General features: G+C 33.2%; 3 protein-coding genes across 3 annotated transcripts; 1 reads left to right on the top strand and 2 right to left on the bottom strand.

Annotated features, from left to right (window-relative positions):
• Positions 1–63: 63 nt before the first annotated feature.
• LOC105342364 (uncharacterized) lies at positions 64–4893 on the bottom strand. Its single transcript, XM_034447313.2, has 7 exons — positions 4683–4893; positions 4208–4342; positions 3428–3657; positions 2970–3171; positions 1941–2045; positions 1517–1630; positions 64–853 (listed from the first exon to the last, which is right to left on the bottom strand). Exons 1-7 carry the CDS (start codon positions 4830–4832, stop codon positions 572–574), a joined length of 1218 nt encoding a protein of 405 aa, XP_034303204.2. The 5' UTR covers positions 4833–4893; the 3' UTR covers positions 64–571.
• Positions 4894–13966: 9073 nt separating this feature from the next.
• On the bottom strand, positions 13967–18722 carry LOC105323907 (heat shock 70 kDa protein 12A). Its single transcript, XM_034447312.2, has 5 exons — positions 18562–18722; positions 17718–18056; positions 16991–17209; positions 16452–16611; positions 13967–15126 (listed from the first exon to the last, which is right to left on the bottom strand). The coding sequence occupies exons 2-5, from the start codon at positions 18027–18029 to the stop codon at positions 14078–14080; spliced, it is 1740 nt and encodes a 579-aa protein (XP_034303203.1). The 5' UTR covers positions 18030–18056; positions 18562–18722; the 3' UTR covers positions 13967–14077.
• Positions 18723–18850: 128 nt separating this feature from the next.
• On the top strand, positions 18851–27446 carry LOC105323889 (myosin heavy chain, non-muscle). Its single transcript, XM_011422967.4, has 7 exons — positions 18851–18986; positions 20196–20745; positions 21651–22036; positions 22485–22683; positions 23387–23458; positions 24671–24787; positions 25097–27446. The coding sequence occupies exons 2-7, from the start codon at positions 20209–20211 to the stop codon at positions 25967–25969; spliced, it is 2184 nt and encodes a 727-aa protein (XP_011421269.3). The 5' UTR covers positions 18851–18986; positions 20196–20208; the 3' UTR covers positions 25970–27446.
• Positions 27447–27927: the final 481 nt, after the last annotated feature.

Here is a 27927-nt window from a genome sequence, read left to right on the forward strand (position 1 = left end):
AATAACATCAAATATATGTACCATCAATATATTAGGTGGTAAAATTGATGAAAATAATAAAAATGAAAAAAAATGTACATTTAATGGTATGTTGTAAGAGATTTATCTTAGTACACAAACATTTGTTATAATAAAAAAGCCAGTATTAATTTTATAATATACAAAAACAAAAATACACATTGCAGCGTGGAGATCATTTCTAAACGATGATCTCAAATTTGACCACAATTTCACAAATAATGGACTAAAGTTTTAATAGATTTTAAAGACTTAAAGAAATTAAAGAAATTGACTAAAATATGGAAGACCGTGATGACGTCAGCACTTTTTTTTAACTTATGCAAGTTATAATACATGTATGTAATATATAGGACCAAAACAAAAATATAAATAAACCGCCAATTGCTATATACCCTTACCCGTTCACGAAAAGCTGCATTTCATAACAGATGTAAATAAAATAAACTAATCATACATAGAAAAGCATTTTGGAAGAAAAAAATAACAATTTGAATAATTTCAGAAAACATACGATAGAGAACCTTAATGATATCAACAACAATTAATGCTGTCATTTGAGTTTGACATATCCTTTGCTGACCAGTGGTCCGTTCTTATACAGAAACACGGCAGGCCACACCGTGTATTCCACGGCCTTTCCCCTTGTTAAAAACATACCGTAATGGGCGGGTTCGTAGTTGTCTCCCTTCCGTAAGCACGTGATATGCATGGGTGGGTCCTGTACAGACATCAGCCACAGGCACTCGATGCACGCATCAATGTACAGGCTCAAACTCTCCATCTTGTATACGTCATAGGAGCAAATATCTTTGAATTTAGCATCTTTGAATATCTATGATATGATAAATAAATAGTTGTCAATTGGCAGCAGAAGAAAATTGTTTCAAAAACTAGTTCACTGCCTTCTTCAGAACAACAATGTTTAATAGAGCGATTATTTATTAAATGTAACATGGGTGAATTAACAGGAAATGCTATCTGTGAAGTAGATCCATGCATTTAACAATTCAACAACTACAGGGTCAATAAATAGATGGATATTTGAGGTAACTGTCAATCATAAGAAACCAATGACCACTATCTCGTTATTGTTTGATGGTCAATTCAATAAACATGGTCGGTTTCATAAGTATTTTTTATTTTAAAAACTACAAATAAAAATGTGAAACTTTAACTAGACAATATTATGAAAAACGCGTTGTTTCTAACATTCACGCTATTGGTGTGATTTCCGTCAATAAAAGTGTAAAAAAGCCAATCGGAGTTTTGCTTGAATTATTCATGAAACCGAAAATAGCTCGACGAGTTGGCCCAGGTTTAAGAACGTTCGTGGGCTTTCTGCGATGGTTGAAATGTACACGGTGTATATGGTGACCCATTTCTAGGATTTTCGGCTGGATATTACTAATCAATTGCGACAAATGACTAAATGTTGTAAAATATAACCACATCTGACTGTGGTGTCAGTCTGGACATTACGGATGTGACGACGTACCGTACATAGGGGAAGTACTGATGCCAAGGCCGCCCCCCGCCGGAATTCTTTAGCTGACTTCTTTAGAGAGGCTGTGAAACTGGCATTTGCTTCCAACTCCTCGACCGAGTATTCCTGAAATCAACCAGCAAGAGAGATGATGTACGTCAAAACCTTTTTTGGGTTTTTTTTTTTTTTTTGCTGGGCCGTTTGTGACATTAAAAATAAAAGTACTTAGATGTACTCACCTTTCTCTTTATTGACCAATGTGACTGACATTTTTAATTTGTTTGATACAAAACTCGATATAGTCACCTTTCCCATTCTGGCCTTATGTAATAAACACTTGTGTGATACAATGCCATATCATACTAGCTATTTCCTATATTTCGGTCAAATCTTTAAAAACTAAATACTTGCGATTCTTTCCCATTTTAATTCTCACCTTTTCCCCACTGAGCCACATCGGTCGTAGCATTGGTTCACTCATTCCTCTCTCTATGGATGTAAGTTGGGTCTCCGACACTTCTTGACAGAACTTTTGACCAGCCTGTTGGATTGAAAGTAACTTCAATGTGTTCTACTGACATTCTTACCAACATTTTTTTTTTTGCTAAATTTATGTCAACACTACAAGGCTGTTGGTTTCAAAACTTAAGAAGAGCTCTTTTCCATATTTAACTGTTTTATAACGCAATTATCCAAACACGTGATTGTTGTTAAACAAGAGCTTTTCACTTTCTTACAAAGATAGATAGCTGGCAGAACCTTTGTCAAATACAAAAAAGGTCAATTCCCCAAAATCATGAAATTAAAATCATAATCGGGGGGATGGGGGGGGGGGGGGGTTGTATACCTATAACCTAAATGAATTTCACCGTTCATTTTCTTACTTTTATCTAAATTTTCAGATGGTCCAAAATTTTTTTTTTTTAAATTATGCACTCTTTACTAATGTATTACATAGACATGAAGAAACAATATTCAAAATCTATCATTTCTTTCTTCGAATACAACCGGTATGTGCATTATTCGAACGATGGTATAATATTTCGAAGATTTTATGTAAATAAGGATGTATTTCCGCCTACAACACTATAGACTAAGTAACAATCATAACACTATGATTTTAAATCAAATCTTGGCGAAAACTCTATATATAAATTTAAATTAACACCAAACATCCGTGTCAAGACGCCCACCGTGATGTCGTGTGGTTACCCACTTGTATAACTAAAATAATTTTGTCATGCAATATGTTCTTCAATTTATAAGCATGTTTACTTATTTTAAAGTGTCAAAACCTGCTATAAGGACAGAAATCTTGAGAAGTATTTTTTTATTTTACAAACAAAGAATGCAGTTCACTTTTGAATTGCGAATATAAACTGCGTTCCAAAAACCGATTGCCAGCAGTGCGTAAGTTCTATGAACGATTCTTTCGCTCCCGCTTACGCCCACTAACAGAACGTACCAAAACGATGTTCAGTAGTATTTCGTACACCTCCGCGTCCTCTTTCTTGGACGTGCGCTTGATTTCATCGAAGGCCTCGCTCCACTCGTCGTCGTACATCTGACCAAACTTCTCCCCGATTTTCGTGGGTCGGTTCTTGTCACTCAGGTTGGCAAAATTGGGATTTCCGTCCGTGAGCTTGTCGCTGGCGATTTTACTCAACCTACATATTAAAAATTGTGTGGCGTAACATAAAAATAATAAAACAATAGAAGACAATCGCGAGAAAAAAATATCATTTAAAAAAACAACGATCATAAAGTTTGGTATATTAATTTATTTTCCGACTCTTTATGATGAAAATAAACATCCTCGCGCACCAACAAAAAAAAAATAATTCTCACAATCCTTTTGGTACCTTTGGTTAATAAATTCACCATGAATTAAAAAAGAAACTCAAATCGTCGATTTGCATGTACCTTGTGGTCATTTCATCAACTTTAATACTAAGTAACTCGTTCTCGTGTTTCAACTTTTGAATTTCGTCCGACTGCTGGGTAGAGTTGTTCACGGGCCAGTCATGGGGTGGAGGCCACGCCTTGGATTCCCTCACGGTCATGCTCAGCCTTTTATGGCTTCCTGGCCGTTTCTTTCTCTTAAATGACCCCTCCCCAGACTTTGAGGGTTTTTGCTGAATCTGTTCCGCTGACTTTTTTTCAAGAGTGAAACATGTACAGTATTCTTATTATGCTCGTTACAAATTATATATCACTGCACCTTTTGAAATTAAAACTTATATATTTATATAATTACGACTCCTGTATATCTGATGATATAGTTATATGATTTACCATTTATATAATAAATCTCTACATGTACACGTATTAACTTAAGTGATTTTTTACATAGAAACTACAACAAACAGTTTTGGAGTTTTTTCAAACATCAAATGGAGTGTACTTTCTTTATTGATCCATTAATGTAAGCGATAAGATTGTCAAAACAAGATGCGGTTGAAACAAGATACATTATTCGGAATTTTTAAGTACATGTACATTAGATATTAAGTATAAATATCATTCACTTTTGTTTTAATACAACCAACAGCGTAATTTCCTATAAATAAAACAATGAATGAATTACTGGTGCGTATCAATATAATGAATAAGCTAGGGAGCAATGGTTTCCATTCCTTCAACTAATTAAAAAGATATTTTCAATGAAGAATTCATATATAAATATTTGTCTTTGCTACATACCTGCCATATCTGGTAGGAAGTCAGCAACGAATCAAATTTTTGCATTTCCGCACAGCTGTCCCCTTGTATTTTTCGGATAAAACTATACAGCTCTTCAAACTTTTCTCTTGTCTTGGATTGTGGGCCCATCTGGAGCTGTGAGGGTGCAAGAAGGGGTCATGCTAGTATTATAATAGTTTGATATGTTGCACAGTTGAAACAATGATATAGCCTGCCAAACAGGGTTTTAAATGAAATTCTGAGATATAACTCTTTGCTCATTTAAATTCAATACTTTCACCTGTTACTGTTTTTGAAAGGTGTATATACGCGTACCTCAAAATCGTACAAAGGAATTTCTAAATCGTTGAAAGGGATTTCCAATCAATCAAACGAATTTCTATGTTGTAAAAACGATTTTATTTATATAAAATTGAAAAGACGCTTTTACGCCGTCGTACAGGTACCCGTAATATATATATATATTTAATAGTACCTTTCCTGGGAGAGATTTTGTGACAGGGTTTTGCGTTTTCTCCACCAGTAAATCGTACTGTTTCCGTGCTAAATCCCCTCCACCACGTTTATCCAACAAGTCCTGTATAGCACATTTATGGGGCTCTACGTTTTCTATTTGTTTAGACATTTTAACTTACAGACAAACCGAAAGCGGAAGTATTTGTTAATTCAAGGGGAAACAGACGAGGCGTACACTAACTTGGTCACGAGGTGTGGAGCTAAACATATTTGTTGATTTTCTAACGACAAAAATTGTTCCTTGTCGTCAGCCCTAAAAATTATCGACCCAAACAAAATCGTTACTATTACATAGTTAGTTGCTACATGCAAAGTATTATTCCCTTTATTTCTTATTACGGGCCGCCGGAAGGCGGTCCGTTATTTGATACACATTTAAATAGCCTATTGTTACTGTGTTTCTGCGGGATAGTTCTTTTTTTTAATAGAATTAATACCATGCGCGGATCCAGAAAATTTTTCCAGGGGGGGTCCGAATGATAATTGTGTTTGCCAGGGGGGGGGGGAGGGGGGGGGGTCCGAGGTTAATTTTACTATGTAAATTTAATAAATTTTCATTTTCCATGAGGGGGTCGGGACCCCCCCCCCGACCCCCCCTCTAGATCCGCGCATGAATACTATGCTTATTTTTATGAATTAATAGTAAATTTGCATGTAGAAATATTTTTTATGCCTTTTAGAAAATATCATGTATTTTTTGTTTTACTCGTAAATGAAAAGTAAGTCATACTTAGTGGCGCGTTTTTATCGAGACTATAATCTATTCGGAAAATTTCGGAGTTCTTCATTCTTTTCAAAACAATGCATCAGGATCGGTATGCGGGACTTACTAAAGACCTGAAATACTAAAGACCTGAATGTCATTAAATTTTATATAAATGATATTTTTGAATTTCTATGTGCCGTGTCAAATAAAATGACTTTGCGTGTGTATTTATTATATTTCCATGTAAAATGTTGTAGAAAATATCATGAAATGACATTTAATTTTATATCAATTATTTACGCAAGAATATGACAGAAATGAAAATTTGAATTGACTGGAAAATTTGAACTAATCCATTTTTATTTTATTATGAGGTCCCTTAAAATCATATGTTAAACTAATGCATTAAGTTTTCATTCAATACAATGCAACAACAAAAAAACCAAAATGGTTTGAAATACATAATCTCTAAGAGAAATATGATGAGTTGAACTTTGTATTAGAGTAATGTACAAATCATGCAATGTGTTCTCCATTACTTCATACTATGGCAATGATCATACAATTTCCGTTAGAAATGCTTACAGTAACGAAATCAATTCTTTATGATAATAGTAAAATGTTAAACTCTACTAAAACAAGTTGCTGAAAGTATATTAAAATTTACCATGATAAAGATTAGTACAACCAACTCTTATTTTCTTCTTTGTGGTGTGTTTTTATGTTAACAACCAATGATTCATACAACAATTATATTTTTGCGGCCCATTTGACGCTTGCGTCAATTTGATTTCTTGTTGAGTGTAATTCACAGCTCTGAATAGAAACTGGCTGGGCTGAAACTTACACGCCCCGTTTATCAATTGGTTAATACTTTTGTCATGTTGTGTAAATTTTGAATTTACCGGGTGGCAGTAAATACAAAATTTACAACATGACAAATTTTGTATTCACTACGAAAGCCCATAGTACGAAAGCCCATTGAGCTCATTTTAGTAGGTAAAAAAATATTTTTTTCGCGAATAAACGCGAAACTTTCGTTAATAAACGCGAAACTTTCGCGATATAACGCGTCACTTTCGCGAATAATCGCGAAACTTTCGCGATATAACGCGTTAGTTTCGCAAATAAACGCGTAACTTTTGCGAATAAACGCGAAACTTTCGCGATATAACGCGTTAGTTTCGCGAATAAACGCGAAACTTTCGCGATATTACGCGTTAGTTTCGCAAATAAACGCGAAACTTTCGCAATATAACGCGTAACTTTCGCGAATAAACGCGTAACTTTCGCGAATAAACGCGAAACTTAAATATATATATTGTTATTTCATAGAAGAAACCCTATGAAGAATAAATACTGAAAACAAATATATTAATCTAAATAAAACAAAATAATATAATATAAAGATGTAAATGAATTAGATTTAACCTTAAACAAAATAACATAAATTCAAACGTAGGAAATCTTTAAAATCTTAGTACTGTTTTTCAAAGGACATAATGCATCGCGCTTCTTAAATTCTAATGGGCGCTGTATTATTGAAAATGAGGCAGCAGCATATTTTAATTATAACAATTCGTTGCCATGGTAATATAAATTTTAAACAAGAGGCCCATGTGCCACATCGCTCACCTGAGGAACAATAGGTATGATAAAGTCAGCTTAATGGAGTCATAATACAAACAATCTGGAAAATGTACAATAATACATGTAGATCCTGTATAAATAAAATCCATATTTCCCCCTGGATATTCTTATGTTTATAATCATTAGTCCCTTTTCTAACAGGATGATTTTATAGTCATACCACATGTTGAGTATTGCAGTTCTCAAAAAGATCCTTTACAATTGTTTATATATGGGATATTAAGCTACGTCAAACTCTGAACCTTCTTGTGAGGCCGAAGAATTGTCCTGGAGCCAAAGCCTTAACAATTATAAAGAATCATCTGGTTGATTAGCTTCTGAGAAGAAGATTTTTTAAAATTTACTCTATATATTTCGATGTAAAACTTTAACACCCCCCCCCCCATGTGGCCTCACCCTACTCCTAGGGATCATGATTTTCACAACTTTGAATCTACACTACCTGAGGATACTTCCACACGAGTTTCAGCTTTCCTGGCTGATTAGTTTCTGAGAAAAAGATTTTTAAATATTTACTCTATATATTCCTCTGTAAAACTTCGACCCCCCATTGTGCCCCACCCTACCCCCAGGGATATTGATTTTCATAACTTTGAATCTACACTGCCTGAGGATGCTTCCACACAAGTTTCAGCTTTCCTGGCTGATTAGTTTCTGAGAAGAAGATTTTTAAAGATTTACTCTATATATTCCTTTGTAAAACTTCGACCCCCCCCCCCCCCATTGTGGCCCAACCCTACCCTCGGGGGTCATGATTTTCACAACTTTGAATCTACACTACCTGAGGATGCTTCCACACAAGTTTCAGCTTTCCTGGCTGATTAGTTTCTGAGAAGAAGATTTTTAAAGATTTACTCTATATATTCCTATGTAAAACTTAGAGCCCCCATTGTGGCCCCATCCTACATCCAGGGGTCATGAATTTTACAACTTTGAATCTACACTACCTGAGGATACTTCCACACAAGTTTCAGCTTTCCTGGCTGATTAGTTTCTGAGAAGAAGATTTTTACAGATTTACTCTATATATTCCTATGTAAAACTTAGAGCCCCCATTGTGGCCCCATCCTACATCCAGGGGTCATGAATTTCACAACTTTGAATCTACACTACCTGAGGATGTTTCCACACAAGTTTCAGCTTTCCTGGCTTTCTGGTTCTTGAGAAGAAGATTTTTGAAAATTTCTCGAAATTTTTCATTAATTTCTAATTATCTCCCCTTGAAAACGGGTACGGCCCTTAATTTTCACAACTTTGAATCCTCTTTGCCTAGGGATGATTTGTGCCAAGTTTGGTTGAAATTGGCCCAGTAGTTCTTGAGAAGATGTTGAAAATGTGAAAAGTTTACAACAGACATACAGACAGACAGACGGACGACAGACAAAATGTGATCAGAATGGCTCACTTGAGCTTTCAGCTCAGGTGAGCAAAAAAAATGAAAATTGGCCGTTTAAAGCTATTTTGAACACAATTTGCAAAAAATTGCAGCAGTTTTAGCTAATCAAATTAAAATAATCACATACAAAACATATTGAATTTTTAAATTATTCAAAACTGTTCATGGGCAAATGAATAGCTTAAGAGTGCTACCATGGAAACATAAATATATTAACAACACTCCAAAAATTTAATTTATTGCATATTTTCAAACATAGATGGATTTAAACAAAAGAATAAATTATTGTGTTCAGTTTGACAAAAATTATGATATATATGAAATTTTAAATCTGTTGCTATGGTAACAACAACTAAAAATCACAAAAATCTGTATATTTTGGGGTACGTTTGATTTTGTTTTAGTCACACCCGAAACGTGTTCAGTAGTGCTAGCGATCGCGAGCGCTCGCCAAAATTTGTGTTGCAGGTAAGTTTTTCTAGGCAAATGGTTTTTAGAAGATTTAAAAAAAAAATTCTCTATACATTCCTATGTAGATATTTGTTCTCTCACTTTGCCCCACCTTAACCCGATGATCATGCTTTGAACAAACTTGAATCTACACTACCTGAGAATACTTTCATACAATTTTTATGCAACTTTTCTGGCCAATCGGTTTCTGAGAGGAAGATTTTGAGTTTTCTCTATATATTCCCTTGAATCTATCCAACTTGAGGAGGATGCTTTCACAAGTTTTAGCTTCAGCTTTTCTGGCCGATCAGTTTCTGATATGAAGATTTCTCTATATATTCTTATGAAAAAATTAGCCCCCACCCCCATCCCCCTAGGATCATGAAATGAATCTATACCCTATCTGAGGATGCTTCCACAAAGTTTGTCTGCCAATCAGTTTAGGAGAAGATTTTTCTCTACTAGCTTTACCCTACCCCTGGGGATAATGAATTGAACAAACTTGAATCTACCTTACCTGAGGATGCTTCCACACAAGTTTCAGCTTTTAAGGCTAATTGGTTTTTGAGAAGATTTTTTTAAAAAAATCTCCCTTAATAAAAATTGAATCCCCATTGTAGCCCTATTCTACCCCCGGGGATCAAGATTTAAACAAACTTGAACCTACCCTAACTGAGGATGCTTCCACACAAGTTTCAGCTTTTCTGGCTGATTGATTTCTGAGATGAAGATTTTTGAAAAATACCAATAAATTTTTAATAATTTAATTTCAATTAGAACCTGTCCCTTTATTTTAACAAAATTGAATCCTCTTTACCCAATGATGCTTTGTGCAAAGTTTGGTTGAAATTGGCCTAGAAGAAGTTTGAAAATGGAAAAAGTTTACAGACGGACAGACAGACGGACGAACACTGGACAAAAAAAGTGATCAGAAAAGAATGAGCTAAAAAAAATCAATACTTAATATAAAATCCTGGTACAAGCTTTGAAAATAAGAAGCTTAAACATTAAAATGCAATTTCAACTGTTCAACTTGCTTTGCACTCATATCCTCATCTTCGCTAACAAGGGGGGAGATGAGATAAACGAATCGGACACTTGGCTAGCGAAGATGTCATATTCTATCTTATGATTTTCACAACTTTGAATGTACACTACCTAAGGATGCTACTACACAGGTTTCAGCTTTCCTGGCCTCATGGTACTTGAGAAGAAAATTTCATGAAAATTTTCAATAATTCCTAATTATCTCCCCTTGTAAAAGGGTGTGCTTTTACAAGGGAGGCCAGGAAAGCTGAAACTTGTGTGGAAGCATTGTCAGGTAGTCAAAATTCAAGTTTATTCAAATCATGATCTCCGAGGGTAGGTTGGGGTTACAACAGTAATTCTTTCATAGGAATATATATATATATCTTTAAATCTTTTTCTATAAAAATATCTGCCTAATAAAGCTATAACTTTAGTGAAAGCAACTTCAGATAGTGTTAATTCAAATTTGTTCAATTAAACTCTTTAGAAGTAGGGTGGGGCCACATTGGGGATCTAGTTGTAAAAAGGAAAACATTATTCACAAAAACTGAAATGCTATTATATATGAATTTACTTCTATGCAAACATTTTTACATATTGCTGATTCTTTAAAATTGTTAAACTTTGGCCCCTGGATGATTATTGGGCCTCACATGGGGTTCAGAGTTTGATGTAGGTTTATATCCTGTATATAAAAAATTGTTTAGGGTCTTTTTGAGAACTGCAATGGTGAATGTGATATGACTATAAAATCATCCTGTTAGAAAAGGGAATTGATTATTGTTTTTTTAAAAAGTATTTTTTATTTAAACGGGCAATTATTTACGCCTGAGGTGATAATAGCTGTAGGTATAACTGTACTTAAAACTACACAAGCCAACACTGAGTTTAAGAGGCTAATTACCAACCCTAATCAGTCAGTAGGAGATAAAATCACTGTCATTTTATTTCCAGTAGCATTTAAAATAGTTTTTGAGCTATAATCAAGTTGTATTGAGTGTTTAAAAAATACAATGGCGTCCAAAATCGTAAGTTACAAACTTCAAGAAAGATAACTCTGTTTACAGAAAACTACGGAAGCGTATTAGGGCCGCAGCAGTATTTTTTATTAATTTGTTATAACAGATTAGTAATTTGTTATAACAAATTAGTAATTTGATAAAACAGATTATTAATTTGTTATAACAATTTATTAATTTGTTATAACAGATTAGTAATTTGTTATAACAGATTATCAATTTGTTATATCAAATTATTAATTTGTTATAACAGATTAGTAATTTGTTATAACAAAATTAGTAATCTGTTATATCAAATTATCAATTTGTTATAACAAATAAGTAATTTGATATAACAGATTAGTAATTTGTTATAACAAATTATCAATTTGTTATAACAAATTATTAATTTGTTATAACAGATTATTAATTTGTTATAACAGATTATTAATTTGTTATAACAGATTATCAATTTGTTATAACAAATTAATAGTTTGATAAAACAGATTATCAATTTGTTATAACAGATTAGTAATTTGTTATAACAAATTATTAATTTGTTATAACAGATTATCAATTTGTTATAACAGATTATCAATTTGTTATAACAGATTATCAATTTGTTATAACAGATTATCAATTTGTTATAACAGATTATTAATTTGTTAAAACAAATTATTAATTTGTTATAACAAATTAGTATTTTGTTATAACAAATTAATAATTAATAATAACATAAGCATTGCATAGAAATCTCATAGCATTGCATTTTAATACTTTTTTTTTGGTATTCTATGATATTTTCAATGTTTTGTAATGAGATTCCATTGCTATGCTATATGATATTTGACCGTCATTTTATGCATATCTATTACAATTTCATGCTATGCTGTGCTATGAGATTCGAGTAATGTTTCGAGATTCATAAGCAATGATATGAGATTCCTATGGAATTCTATAAGATTTCTATGCTATGCTATATTAAATTGAAACGAAATGCTTAATGATATGGTAAGCAATGCTATGATCAGTGAGAATCATATGAAATGCTATAGGATTCAAATGCTTTATAATATATGTCGATGTTATGCTATGAAATTTAAATAACATAGCATTAAAATCGTATGACATAACATTGGAAACTTACAGCGTATCACTTGATTCTCATTCATCACAGCATAACAAAACCTAGCACAGCATACCATATCATGTAATATCATATATCTACATAAAGCATTTTATTTAAATTTACTAAAACAAAAGCATATAATGATATACTATGATATTTCGATACTATTCAATGTTATGGATATAAAAGGCTAAATGATGCTATGCTTTGATGAATGAAAATCAAATTATATGCTATAAGATTCCAATGGTATATAATGTAATTCCAATGCTATGCTATGAAATTAGATAACTGTAAACATATCATTGGAATTACATTGCATAGGATTGGATCTTATAGCATATCATTTGATTCTCATTCATCATACCATATCATGTAAAATCATATATCGTCAGACAGCATTTTAATTTACCAAAAAATAGTATAAAAATGTAATGCTATGAGATTTCTATGCAATGCCATGATATATGTATGCTATTATTAATCTGTTAAAACAAATTATTAATTTGTTATAACAGATTGATAACTTGTTATAACAAATTATTAATTTGTTATATCAAATTACTAATTTGTTATAACAAATTGATAATCTGTTATAACAAATTATTAATCTGTTATAACAAATTACTAATCTGTTATAACAAATTATTAATCTGTTATAACAAATTGATAATTTGTTAAAACAAATTGATAATCTGTTATAACAAATTATTAATTTGTTATAACAAATTGATAATCTGTTATAACAAATTGATAATTTGTTTAAACAAATTGATAATCTGTTATAACAAATTATTAATCTGTTATAACAAATTACTAATCTGTTATAACAAATTATTAATTTGTTATAACAAATTGATAATCTGTTATAACAAATTATTAATCTGTTATAACAAATTACTAACTTGTTATAACAAATTATTAATTTGTTATAACAAATTACTAATTTGTTATAACAAATTACTAATTTGTTATAACAAATTACTAATTTGTTATAACGAATTGATAATCTGTTATAACAAATTACTAATTTGTTATAACAAATTGATAATCTGTTATAACAAATTAATAATTTGTTATAACAAATTACTAATCTGTTATAACAAATTAATAAAAAATACTGCTGCGACCCTAATACGCTTCCGTAGAAAACTCCTAAAAAACATGGCGTCTAAAAGCGATCTAGTTGGATTACAGAACAGCAATTTCTGTTTAATACTTAAAAATTAAACACCAGAATAATTGCTGGTCTGTTTTAAAAAAATAAAGATCGTTTTATAATTATTCATAATTAATTACACCTGCATGAGGTGATGATCAAGTAAAGTAATCCGTCAACATATAATTTATTTTACCAAATCTTTTTTCTAAGATGTCAATCTATAGAATAAACACCATGAATTTAAGTTTGAGTCCATAAAATAGTAAAAAAATTATCAAACGCGACACTAGCATTGCATTTTTTGTATTCTATTTTGATACATCAGGTCCATAAAGCATACTTACTTACAAAAATTTGCGCAAAATTATTGATGAGATATGGCTTAAATAAATAATTATTCTCTATTTTGTATGTTCAGTTCTAATTTTCCCAAAATTGGTAATTATTTTTATGAAAAACGGACGTCTGGCAAATTTCATAATTGTCAATAATTTTCGCAAGGGGGTACACCCGTCTGAGAGGTGATAACAAATAAACTAGCATGTAAACATACATATTTTCTTTTGTATATGTATTGCTAGAATGTATATTTATCATTTAAAGCTAAGCTTTTAATGATTGAGCCCATTAAGTGCCGAGTATAGGACTACCTTAATTTTTGTGTTTTCCCTAAAACTCAGATCAGAGATATGTTCCCGACTCAGATCAAAAGAATAGTCTTAATTTCAAAAGATAAAATATTTATTACAAGATACATAGCTGAGAACATATAAGGAACAATTTTAGAGCACTTTGCTAATGCTATATTGATTTGGTTTTTAGCTTTGCTTCTCATTACAAGAAATCAAAATAGGAAGAGTACACCTTCCCAGTGGTGGATTCCTTGGCTTCAACCATCAACTCAGTCTCACCAAAAATCATTTTGACATCCACCTTAAGTCTCTCTTTAGCCTCAGGCAATTTTACAACCACTTTCCCAAGATATTCACAAGAGTTATCAGTCACATATTTTGGACTTGGGTCTTCGGAAGCAAATATCTTCAGCAACATTTCTGATTGGTTGCTTTTTATAGTAACATGGCGCCCACTCACAGCCTCCCCCACACGGATATCTTGATCACACTGAATGTACTTTTTAAAAACGTCCTTGACACGGTCTACACCATCTATGGTCACTTTCCTTGCCGGAGAATGATCCCCTCTAACAAAAGGTGGCGATATATTGATTCCGTAAGTGTACCTCGCTTTACGGATCGTTATGGACTGAGGTTTGTGGCCAAACAATACAGCGCCCTTTAACACTGCCAAACCAGCATCTTCTGGGACTATAACCTTCTTATCTGGAAAGGATTTCATTACAGCATCCAACATCATAGGAGACTCAGAAAATCCACCTACCATCAGGAGAGTTGATATATCAGTGAGATTATCTCTCTTCATCAGCTCTTGGAGGTGTTCTACAAGCATGTTAACTGGTTCTTTAAACAATTCTTTAAACAGGTCAGCCTCCATTCTAAGTTTGTCCGTCTGCCAGGTCATTTTGTTGGCATACTGCATCTGTTGGATCACCTCCTTCATTTTTTCGCCTGTTTCTTCCTCGAATGTCGTGACGAGGGAGACCGGGAGTTTAATTGTGATTTTGGAATTAGACTCTGGTTTTATTGTCCTCTTTTTAGTTTCCAGTTCCCTGTGGATGTCCAGGTCATCGGCCTTAAAGTCGTCTTTAAATTTTTGGAAGCAGCTTGCCCCGACAATCTTGATTATCATTTGATGAAATGCTTCATCGACTTTGGTGCCTCCCCATGGCCCCCCTGTGGGTCTGTGTAATTCTTTGAGCGTCCCATCGCACTGTTTCTGATGAATGGTAATATCAGCTGTCCCACCTATAAAACAAACAACACAACTGATATATGCTCTTTGAATTGATCAGCCGTATACTTTGAAACCAACTTTAATCACTTAAAAAAGCTTGATCAGATCATTTACCATATTTCCTGGATACAGTAAAACTCGGTTATAGCGAAGTCCTAGGGAATTACTTCGTTATATTCATAATTCGTTATATCCGTATAACGAATTCGTAATAATATCTATAACAAATTCACTATATACATGTTTTCTTTCATCAGACAATAAATTTTGCTAATTGAGGCTTAAAATAAAAACAATCTGATTAAGATCAGATCCTTTGATCCGCTCACTTAGATCGCTACACTAGTGTAGCAATCTAAGTGAGCGGATCAAAGGATCTGATTTTAATCAGATTGAAAATAAAAACACATTATTTTGAAACCTTTAATAATTGGATTGTGAATTGAAAAAAATATATGGAAATTAATTCATTCAAACCATATTGTTAAATGGTAGTGCAAACGTTTTTAAACTGTAAAGAAATTCATTATAAAGGTGTTAAATTTCTTCATTATTCACCTCTACGGGACTCAAAATCAGTTCACTATATCCATAAATTCGTTATATCCGAAATCATTATAACTGTAAAATTTTGCAAAGATTTTTTAAGAATTTTACAGGGGATTAAGAAAAACTTCGCTATATCTGATAATTCGCTATATCCGTGTTCGTACTAAACGACTTTTACTGTACAATCATTTTGTATATGAATACCGGTAATCAACAGCACTTGATATGGTTACATTATGGCCAGGAAAAATATGTATTCCCGCAAGCTCTGCTGCAGTGTGTCTGCTGCTACCACATTGATTATTTGATTGCAAGTTGAAATAGAGAACAACTCCATTTTTCAAAGTTTCAACAAAAAAAAGAAAAAAAAATTTCGAGTTATTTTCCTAATCTTGCATTACATGTATTACCTGCATTAAGGATTACATTCTAAAATAATTAACTAAAAAAAAATAAAGATACTTTTTTGCCTTATTTCACTATTCCTCGATAATCTTTTACTGGGTTTGGGTGTATTACATCCTAAATTCCAAATATCACATACTTACCATTGTACTTTACTAGTATCTTTATTGTACTTTACTATCTTTATCATACACTTGGTATGTTACTTCACTATCTCTACCCCAATGTACCCGGTGCTTTTTTTAAATTCACTTACTTTACTATTACCTTTGATCATGTACTTGTTTGTGGTACATTACTTACCTCCTAGGTCAATAAACATGTACCCCAGTACTTGATTTGAGTACACTTCCTACTCCTAGTATATTATTTTACTACCTACCTCCAAGATCAATTATCATGTACTTGGTCCCCGAGCTATTGGAAAGGAATGACTGGGTGCCGGGGTTCCCCATTAGTTTGGTGGTGGGTAGGTGCTGGCAGTAAAGGGATGCCGCCTCGGGCTCCAGACAGATGGTTAACTGCTCTGTCAGTATACCCGCCTTACAAAATACACATAGCATCCGTTGACATATTCATCCGTTGACTCAGTACTTTATTGAACTTTTAACGCAGTCTTTTATACCGTTTGACTGGGGTTTTTTATTGGAATTTAGGGGTGAGACTGTTTTATTTTAATTCAAAAATACATGTAAGTGAAAGGTACATTTATATTTTACAATTATATTTTTTGAACTGAAGACCAAAAAAAAATTTTTGTAAAAAGTGATTACCCCATTTAACACCGTATTACACTGATAATTGTTAACATTCATTCTTTGTCTTGGCAAATCTTGACTAAACATATAACAATATATTATTGTTTATAATACAAATCCATCCTATATATACATATATATGAAATACACTTCTGATATGAACCTTATTGGCAGCCTCTCTCATGAACTGCTTGGCTGAATCGGTCCATATAGCTGGCACTGTCAGGACCCAGTGAATGTCCTTGTTGTTGACCGTAGTTCCCTTGGTATCTAGGGCACTCAACAGGTGATTCTTCAGGTATCTAATGACTTGGGCAAACAGGTCTAGTGCAGGGGCTTCTTTACCCTTGTCATCTTTTATCAATATGGTTCTTGATAATTTCTGTAAATTAATTAATTAATAAATTAATTAAAATATGATTATTCATTATTGGATTGATGTGTAGCTGCCTCACAGCCTGTAATAAAAAGAAATCTGTGAATAGTAAACCTCAAAAGGGTTAAACAAGATATTATTCTACAAAGTAAACATATACACTTAATCTATATACAATACTTATAATCATGTACTTTAATGTACTAAACACTGCAATCAAAATCATATGGTTGAAGGCAAACTTTTAAAATAATAATAGTAATTTCCATGTACTGAAGAATTGGCTATTCCTTTCATGTTATGTATGGAGAGACAAATATGGAAATATATGTATATCTAAAACATATAATATAGAACACTTTCAAAGACTCATGTTGTTAAAACAATCAAACGACAAGGACTGGTTTGCGCGAGAAATATTCGTGACCAAAAAATGCTTTCGCGAACCTTGCGAACATTTCTTGCATGCAAATAAAAGTGGGTTAACAGTATTTCTATTAGGGGTAGTACTCACCCTTGATTCATGAAGCACCATTTTGAATCTTTTAAAGAAATAATGATCATAATGGTTTTCATCAAGAGCTAGCTCTGAATACAAGTCCTCTGCTTCATATCCAAATGCTATAAATTCCTTTTGCGGACTCAGCAACACACATGTTGGAGCCTTCAGCGAAACAAGACCCCTGGAGCCAGCCACCCAATTCTGATTGGTGGAGATTTTTAGAGGGTCCGTCTTGTAGTCATGTTTGAATGAAAATGCATACCCAGAGAATGTGGTACCAAAGTCTATGGCAGCTATTAAAAGTTTGTCTTTTTTATCTCCCATAATTTGCTATATGCACTTCAAATCCCACTAAAAGAGAAAGATTAATTAATACTGTACAGTTGAAAAAATGCTGATACTTATGTTATACATGTACTCTATTTCAGATGTTTCTTTTCTGGCATCTTTTCTTAATGAATAATTCAATTCTTTTTTGGTATGACTTTTTAAATTGCATCAGGTTCAAATTGACAGATGCACAGAGCATAAACAATATCCGCCTTCCTTACTACTCAATTCATGAGTCTTTGCATGATTGACTGGTTGATAGGGTAAAGTTATCAATAAATATGATTCATTCAATCACCATTTGTAAGGGAGAGAGAAAGAGAGATGGGGGCATTCTAGAGAATATATTCAATGGCAATCAAATTAAGAGACACAAAAAGACATAGATATGATTGTGTAATATCATTCTTGTACATTCAAAACCTACAGAATCTCTCGATTGCCCCAACTTCCCACCTTTATCAGTTTCTCGAAAACGAAAGTACAAATTGTGCACATTAATCATTTAAAAGTAGAATTATAGTACCTGAGTAAAGCTCTAAGAACAATATGATCTTTCTCAAAATTTTCTGTAGTTTTCATCACAGATCACATCAAAGAAAATGAAAATATGGGCCACTTTTCGTTATCCATCATCTTGGCCCATAGGCATGACCATTTGTAGGTTGGGTACGAGTGACGCACCAGGTACTTGGATTAGACAAGTTGTACATAGAATAACTGAAAGTAAGAGAAAAAAGAACAACAACAAATACATATCGCCAAAAAAATGATAGGTTTAAGAACTTGAATTTTTTTTTATAATAATTTAAAGGTAAATAAACCACTAATTCACCTAACCATCTTAGGAATCGTTTTGTTTAAAATACTGGAATTTCCCATACGTTGCAATAGTTTCGTTTTGGCTGCCTGGAGAGATATTGACAAGCAGTGCTGATTACATGGCATTCTGTAAGTTTTTACACCTTACTATACTATAGTGGCATTATCAAAGATTTTTCTAAATGAGGTCTCTAAATGTATGGCTCTTAGATTCGATTCGCCCAAATACTTAATAATAACAATCCAGTAATACTATGAAAAAAAAATACACATATTTTAATTTCGTTATCTACAGATCTAGTGTACGTTAGTCAGGAAAGTGCATTTTTACACGGATTTAAGCCCTAAAAAATACATCGCGGTTCTTGCAATCATATTGAGTGATATGTATCCCTGATAATAATTACAAAGGAAAGAAAAGCTTTCTAAAAAAATTCTACTTTCGGTTTAACTTGTGGAGATTTGACGTGTTCAAACACATAATCTTACAACTGATTGGCATATGCAAAAACCTAGTCATTTATAAAAAACGCTCATATTCTATGACCAAAAGCTTTTCAATGAATACAGGTGTTCTCTCTCTCTCTCTCTCTCTTCTCTCTCTATTTTAACTGTTGCCCTTGTACCATGGAATATTAATTGGTAATCTTAGCAAGATTCCTTGAGACTGAAAAAATTTCAATCTCAAGGAATCTCACTAAGATTATATCAGTGGTATTGGGAGATGCAAGTGTTCTGGGTTTGATACCAAATATTGCCAGATTGATATATAATCAAGACTTCCTCAATCCTCCTCCCCAACTACAAATAGCATTGTTCATGTAATATAACACTAAGGGAGATATTCTGTCAGGATTTAAGGCCTATATGCTTGAGAAGTTTTGCTAGATCGTTACATAATTTTTTTTTTTGCAATGTCCCTACCTTTATATCCTGCTTAAAACACCAAAGAAAACATTTTATTGCTTAAATGAATACTGTAAATCAACTTTTTTGGTGATGCTTTTATTTTATGATTTATCAGGATAAATTGTTTCCTGGTGACTAATTTTCAAGATCAAGATGTAGATTATCTGGAGACTATCATATAAGATACAGATGATGACTGCTAGGTTCATGGCAAGAAAAATTTGAGATGATGAGGGTCTTGATAACCTTACAAAAATATTTAGCAAGTGAATAAAAGTTGATTTACAGTCATTTGTAACTTAAGTGCAATTACTAAAAATGAAAAAATCATTGCAAGTTGTGCAAATTTCCTTACCTCAGATCTTGAATGATTTACACTTTTTAAATATTTGTTTGTTACAATTAAACATTGTGATGCATACATTTCAGGCAGTCACCAATAATGTCATATCCTTATACCGGTAGTAGCTATCCCTTGAGATACATTCCTGTAAGTACAGATCTTGGTAACCGTTATGGCAATACAATGAGTACCAGTAGTACACTGGGTACCGGACTCACATCTACAGGAGCCAGTGGTTACAGTGGAGATAGGAGATGGACGAGGGAGTCTGGTACAACCTCAAATTTGGCCACAAAGCTCGGAGAACTAGAAATACATGGTTCTCGAGAAAACTCTAATCTTCCAATCACAGACCCTAGTAGAAATTTTTCATCCTCATTCTACTCCTCATCCAACCATGAACAAGATAAGCTTGTCAATGATATGTTTACATCAAAACGGTCACCAGCACCCTCCCCCTCACCTTCAAATTTGCGACAAGAGGAAGGAGATAAACCAGAACCAGTTGATCCCAGGTCCTCACTGAGGAAACTATTGGACTGTGTCAAAGACTTGCAAGATCTTGATGTTGAAAAATGTTTACGTGACTATAAAATAATAAAGGAAGCCAGTGATCCAATGGGTCTCACAAAAGAAGTAAGAATAACGAGTACATTGTATTTGAATATTCTGTTCATAATTCAGTTATAGCTAAATTAAAAAAATAATTATGCTGGTAATATACAGTGGAGCCTCAGTTATCCGGACGCTTTCGTTCCCAAGTCCAATCGTCCGGATAGGTGAAGCGTCCGGATATCTGAAGTGTATCTATTGTTGTCATGAATGATAATGTATTTGTATACAATGGCTCCCAGTGTTGATACTAGTAGCAACACATGCATGCTGTTGATATGAACGTTTTTAGATATAAAGAACTCTGCTTCATTTTATTATTTTGTCATAGAATATTAACCGGACAAAAATGATAACCTAATCTAGCTGAATTCTTTGTGTCCAAGTGTGATATGTGTGTGATACACTGTTGTTTGCAATTTTCCAATTTTTGAAAGTGATTTGGGAAGTCAGTGTGTTTATACAAGCTACTCATTAGGGTCTAGCACGTAAAAAAGGTGTGAAACTTAATTGACAGGGGTAATTATTTGTACTGAGTAGGGTATCATCAAATTTTACCGTCCGGTTAAATGAAGCAAGATTAGTAGTAAATAAGTGTTTTGTGGTAAAAACAGACTGTCCGGATCCGGAACGCGAATTTCCGGAAAATGAGACAAAATAATGTATAAACAAATCTGTTCCCAAATAAAATCGTCCGTAAACTGAAGCGTCCGGTTATCTGGCGTCCGGATATCTGAGGCCCCACTGTATATGGATCTTTTATTAGCTAGATGATTTAAATTTTTGTAGATACATGTATTTTGAATTTAGATATGTACTTTGTATGTCTTAACAAATAAAAAGATTTATACAGTTTTGACACAGGTGATAGTGGCCCTTTTTAGTTTTCAGTGTCTTATGTTTACATTTTGTTTTATGTGTGCAATTAGGAGGAATATGCCAAATCGAATAAATCATTACCCAGGATAGAAAGCCATGACAATGAGAAAGATAACCTCAGAAGGAAAGTTAGTGAGCTTCAAGCAAAAGTATCTGCTTTGGAAAATCAAGATGGGACTAGTAAGCAAGAGGTTGAAAGAGTAAAAAAAGAATATAGAGAGAAAAAAGATGCTTTGTTATTAAAGTGGAGAGAAGTATTGGAAAAAAAAGAAGCAGAGGCTCTTGAAAAGGAAACAAACTTTCAAGAGCAGATTGATGATCTGAAGAGGCAATTGAAATCAAAAGAAGCCTATATAGAAGAAATAAGAAAGGCTTTAAGCGAACTTCGTGTTGAAAAAGACCAAGTAGAAAAGGAAAAAACTGAGGCCTTAACCCGGTAAATTCATGTGTTCATATTAAAATATATATTAAGTTAACCCTTTAATTACGATCAAAGTCAAATGGACCTGGGGATTTACTTTGCTGCACATTATCAATTTCATTACACTTTAATATACATGAAGTCAATTTTTTTTTTATTTCATCATCAGCAAGTGTATTTATTTAACAACAATTTTAACAAGAGCAAAGATGTATTCTGAAAATTAAATGTAAATGGAAAGAGCAAATAAATTTTGCAAAAAAGGGTCCAATTTTGCCAACATTAGTTGGGATAAAAAAAAAAAGATAAATATATTTTATAAACATAACAAAAATCAATATGCTGTATCCCTATTCTTAATTTATTAGAGGTCATTAGCTGAAATTCCAATTTCTTTGCTATATCGTATGATTTTCTGTATTTGCGTTCAAACAAAACATTTCTATTCATTTTATTTTTGTAGACTAAGTAAGGAAATGAGCTCAAAATTAAATGACAAAAACCCCAACATCACAGACCTTAGTGATTCCAACCGCCCAACAAAGATTGCAGAGAAGTACAACGAACTATACGACAATGAGTGGACGGATGCTCTAGAAGAGCTGACAGAAGAACGCTACCTAGAGGAAGTTGCTATTTCAGAATTACTGGCTTGTGTACAAGTAAGTTACCCTGCTATACATTAACACATTGATTTTTTGTCATAAATGAAGTTTCCCCCATAGTGAGGACCCCCCTCCTTCTTGTCAGTATAATGTATTAACTTGTGTATTTGATTTTATTTTCCTCCTGGCTTGGAAAAGTGCATAAATTTTGATAAATTCCTTGTTCTTGAGTAAAGTGGCGATACAAGATGTCCACTCAGGGGATATCTCTACAGAGAAATACTTTGATCTATTTAGAGGTGTGCAGCTTATGTAGCGGTTGTAGAGATAGCAGCATTGAAAGAGAAATATGGATGATATTATGCCATTTGTAGTTGTGTTCAGCTTTCAATTCAAGATGTGTACACATGCCATTGTGCATTAGGAATGCTTGATTTGCCCGCCAGTGAGTGAAGCGAGCTCTAAGAACCAGTGAAGAAAGAACAAACTTAACCTACAGATTCATTAAGAAATTTTTTTAGCAACATCCCAGGATCCTATAATGCTCTATAATGTTTTCTCCCATAGTGCTATGCTTCCTGGCCATACTCATGTTTCCAAACAATTTTATCTATTTATTGACAGAATTATTACTTATCAAAGCTGTTTAGAATAATAAATACATTTAAATATTAAATGTGATCATGTAACCTATCTTTGTCCAAATGTAATGTAGCTATAAGCCTTGACATTTTAAAAATGTTGATATCATTTATTTCAGGCAGCCTATTCCTTCTGTCAAAAGGCAGCATCAAACCAGATTGAAAACTTGAGAAGAGCATTGACTAATCCAGTAAGTATATATACCTTACATTAAACTCCTTTTTGTCAGTCTCTTGACAAAACCTTAATTGTTAATTAAGTCTCCCAAATGAAGTTTGGAGACATTGTTTGGAGACACGGTTCTTCCTCTTCTTCTTTTTCTTCTTTTTCACTCTGAACTTGTCCGTCGTGTTTCTCAGAGATGGCTGAACAGAATTGTATAAAACTCTAGGATAAGATAGATGTGCATGCTGGTTTGATTTTTCTCATTTGGGGTTGGCCAACCACTTTTCTGGGGGGTTAAAAGGTCTTGGGGTCTAACATTAAACCTTATGGGAAAAATTGTAGACTATTGTAAATGGTTATAACTTGAAAACGGACAAAGATAATAATATAGGGTTTTAAGAATCATATATTGATTGTTACAGGCAATATATAGGGTTTATTAGATCTGACCCCTGGGGTCATCCCCACCCCCCAGGAATTGGAAATGACCATATATCTCAGAAACTGTTAGAATCCTGACCCCTAAACCATATATATTTTGGTTCCATGTATTAAGGGACATTAAATGGTATGCAGGTCATGGGCCTCGGGGGTGGTCCTGACCCCCTCAAACAGGAAGTGCCTGAACAACTTGAAAATGGTCAAGATCCCAACCCCTAAACCATATATATTCTTGTTCCTTGTGTCAAGGGGTATCAAATGGTATGAAGGTCATGGGCCCCAGGGGTGGTCCTGACCCCCCTTAAACAGGAAGTGCCCAAATATCTTGAAAACAGCTAGGATCCCCACCCCTTAACCATATAAATTCTTGTTCCTTGTGTCAATGGGCATCAAATGGTATGTAGGTCATTGGCCCCAGGGGTGGTCCTGACCCCCCTTCAAACAGGAAGTGCCCAAATATCTTGAAAACAGTTAGGATCCCCACCCCTTAACCATATATATTCTTGTTCCTTGGGTCATGTTGGTTCACCTGATGTATAGAAAAAGACCCCTGGGGAACATCATGAAACTAAAGAAATAAAAATAATCAAGTTCTAAATCTTTTTGTCTGAGAGTTTGACCTGTGCGAGTCATCCCTACTCCCAATGATGGCCTCGTTTGTTTGGGAGACTTTATAATCACCCTGATTATAATTACATCTTGTCAATTATATATATTCAATGCATGAAAAGCAATATTTAGGTTTTATATACAATACCAATATAGATTATCTTTCATCCGCAACGCTCTATCATAGGGTTTGTCGCTTGGAAGCCCTGGTTCAAGTGCTGCACAATCAGTAAATTCTGAAGCAGAGAAAATGCTGGAAGAAGTTAGAAAATCACAAAAGATATCTGGAGATGTTCTTTTGAAGGTAATGTTTTTATAGTTAAATTAGTTATAAAAGTTTTGCATATTAATCCATGAAGATTAAAGTTCCATAATATGTTATGCAAATCATTTTGCCTGCCCTGAAATTTATTTATGAAAGTTAATATACAGGATCTCCAACCCCAACCACATGTACCTTATCTCCATTTCAAAAAACACTTTCAACAGTATTTGCAAATTATAGTTATGCATGCATGTCTTTTTTGTATTTAAAGATGGAAGGTTTTAATCCAGATTGTTACAATCTATGAAAAAAATGTGCTTTAATCATAATTTTTTGACATTTCAACAGGAATTTGAACGTGAAACAAGTTTTAAAGGGTTATATAAAACAATGATTCCAGTATTCACTGTTAAATGCTTGGAGCTCTGCTGGTTGATGAACATGCACAATCCTCCTGTTGCCCTTGGTCTTCCTCCAACCAAAGATTCACCATTTGATGGCACTTTTTACAAAGAATATACCAGAACAGGGACCACTGTTGATTTTGTAGTATGGCTTCCACTTTTGCTACATAAAAATGGTCCCCTTTTGCAGAAAGGTGTTCTTCAGCCCAATCCATCCATGAGCAGGTCTCTCCACCAGAAACCTCTCAGTGCACCAGCCAATTTGTCAAAATCTAGGCATAACAAGGAACAATTTGATACCAGTGGTCCACAGGCTGATCGTCCTAATGTTAGAGGTCGAACAACACATGAACCATCCGTCCATGGTACAGAGAGAGGATCGTATGATTATCTGTATGGGAAACAACGTCAATCACCTGCGTCAGGATATCAACAAAACAAAACAACTTCATTTCCAAATGATCCACTTCCAGACCAAAGTCATCAAAATGTTGGAGGTCAAACAGGTTACAACACTGGAACAAATCAAGATAGAATGTATGATGATCAGTATAGAGACAAATATAAATCAACCGCAGCATACCAATCATCAAATGATTACAGTACAAGAAAACATGATAATCCACAAAAAAGTACAAGAACAACAAATTATGGGTCATCTAGGGCTTCACAGAGATCTACAGATGAAAATTACAACAGCCCTCGTTTACTTGAAGTTGGTGGAAAAAAATTTGTGCAATATCAAGGGAGGCTTTTTGACTATGATTATTATTTGGAATTGGAGAAACAAATCTTGCGTGGTTCTTCAGAGGCATAAAAGACTTTTTGTACCAGAAGATAATAGACAGATGTTTTAATTAGATTTTAACTCTTTATAAAATGGTGTGTAAAAGTAATATAAATTTAGATGAATATTATTTATTTATTTAATATTTATTTTATATATTTATAAATAAAATCTGTTTTTAAAATAATTGTCACATTGAGTACCGTGTATGTATGTTTTTGTAATTAAGTGAAGGGTCCAAATAATTGTGTCATGGGAGGTGGAGTATTTGGGTAAAATTCATAGGAAGGACCAGGGTTAGAAATCAATCAGATTGACATTAACAATGTTATGCTTAAAGTCAGACCTTGTTTTCTTAACCGAAAAATGTAATATGTATTAATCATCAAGAATTGATCTCAAATGCTGAGAAAACATTTAGCTTGAATTTGTCCTCAAAAAACTTCTTTAGAGCCCACTGCATGCTGTTTCATTGCTATATTATCATATTTCTCAACTTTTACTAAGTGACCCCAAAACCAAACATGGTCTTAAGGAAAGGTTCAAATTTAACATTGAAATATATTGGGATAATCTTTTATAAAATATTTTCAAGCACGTGTGATTTTTAAACCCATGGATTCTGGTCAATTTAAACTAAATTCATAATTTTTCAATTCAATCAATCAAATCTGTGCTATTTTGAAAATCACTTCAAAACTTGTTATATTGTAAATATGGTAGGCATCAATATATCATGAATGCAATCATCATGTACTGGTTATTTAAGCTGTTTATTTTTCCTTTTCTAGAGGGCCTTGCACCATGGTTGAATTTTTAACAATCAGTGATCATTATAGCAGAAATTATAGAGATTATGCATTATCTCTAAGAATATGCCAAATATGTTTTGAGAGAGAATTAATGGCTTTACCTGAATTTTTCTATTAACATTAATGACTGATAAATGATTTATTGTTTCCAGTGATTAAAAGGTGTTGGTTGGTAGTGGTCATAAGTTTTTAAGCGTGACCTAGTCCTAGCAATTCCTAATCATCATAATGAGGCTATATCTAAATTATTTAAAACATAAAGATTATAAAATTGGCTCAAAACTGCTAGCAAAAGTGATCGATGGAATCAAAATTTCCTGCAATTCAATTTGCATCACTTACCAGTTTTTTGTTCTTAATTCAATATACATGTACTAACTACAAAGTTTCATCAAGATTACTGGGTAAGTGTGATGATTTCAAAGGATCAGGCCTATAAAAATTGTTTTATTATTATATGTGCCAATTTGTAGAGCCAATATATTTTTATTCTTGTATTTACACATTTATTTATACATTGCTATTTTTTTTAATGGATTGTTATTTGTAGTTGATGTAATACATTTTATCACATACTTGTACATAGAAAGGAGGCCTCAGTTTATTTTGCATCATATCAGTGAATGTTATCCATTATCAGTATATTACATTGTAGTGATTTTATATTTGATAGTCAATAAAAGCAAAAAATGATATTGTCCTCTTTTAGGTTGTTAATAACTTGATAATTGATAAGTCAATGAAAAGTGTTAATGTATGCAGGCCTTTTACAGATTTACAGCAAGCACTTGATGAATTTTGTATACTGTAGATTCCTATAATTAAATGCAAGGAATTAACATCCGTGCAAAATCGCAAGAATTTAAGCACTTTGGGCGAATTTGAGATCTTGATTTTATTTTTCAGACAGATATAAACTACCTTACTGTAAATTCCTATACTTAAACGTGAGGAATGAATATCTGCGTCAAATCGCGAGAAGCATCCTTCGCGGATTTTAAAATATCGCCATTATTTTCTGAGAGCTGAAAACTATAAGAAATAAGAAGAAAAGTTCAACTTTCGCTATTTTATGTTTTCTCGATTTGATGCAAACCAGCGGGATCACGGAATTAATTTTAAGTTCTCACATAATAAAAGGAATTTACAGTAAACTATGAAAAAAAAATTGGCATT

Source organism: Magallana gigas, chromosome 2 (genome assembly GCF_963853765.1).
Source record: "Magallana gigas chromosome 2, xbMagGiga1.1, whole genome shotgun sequence".
In the NCBI taxonomy this organism is placed as follows: domain Eukaryota; kingdom Metazoa; phylum Mollusca; class Bivalvia; order Ostreida; family Ostreidae; genus Magallana; species Magallana gigas.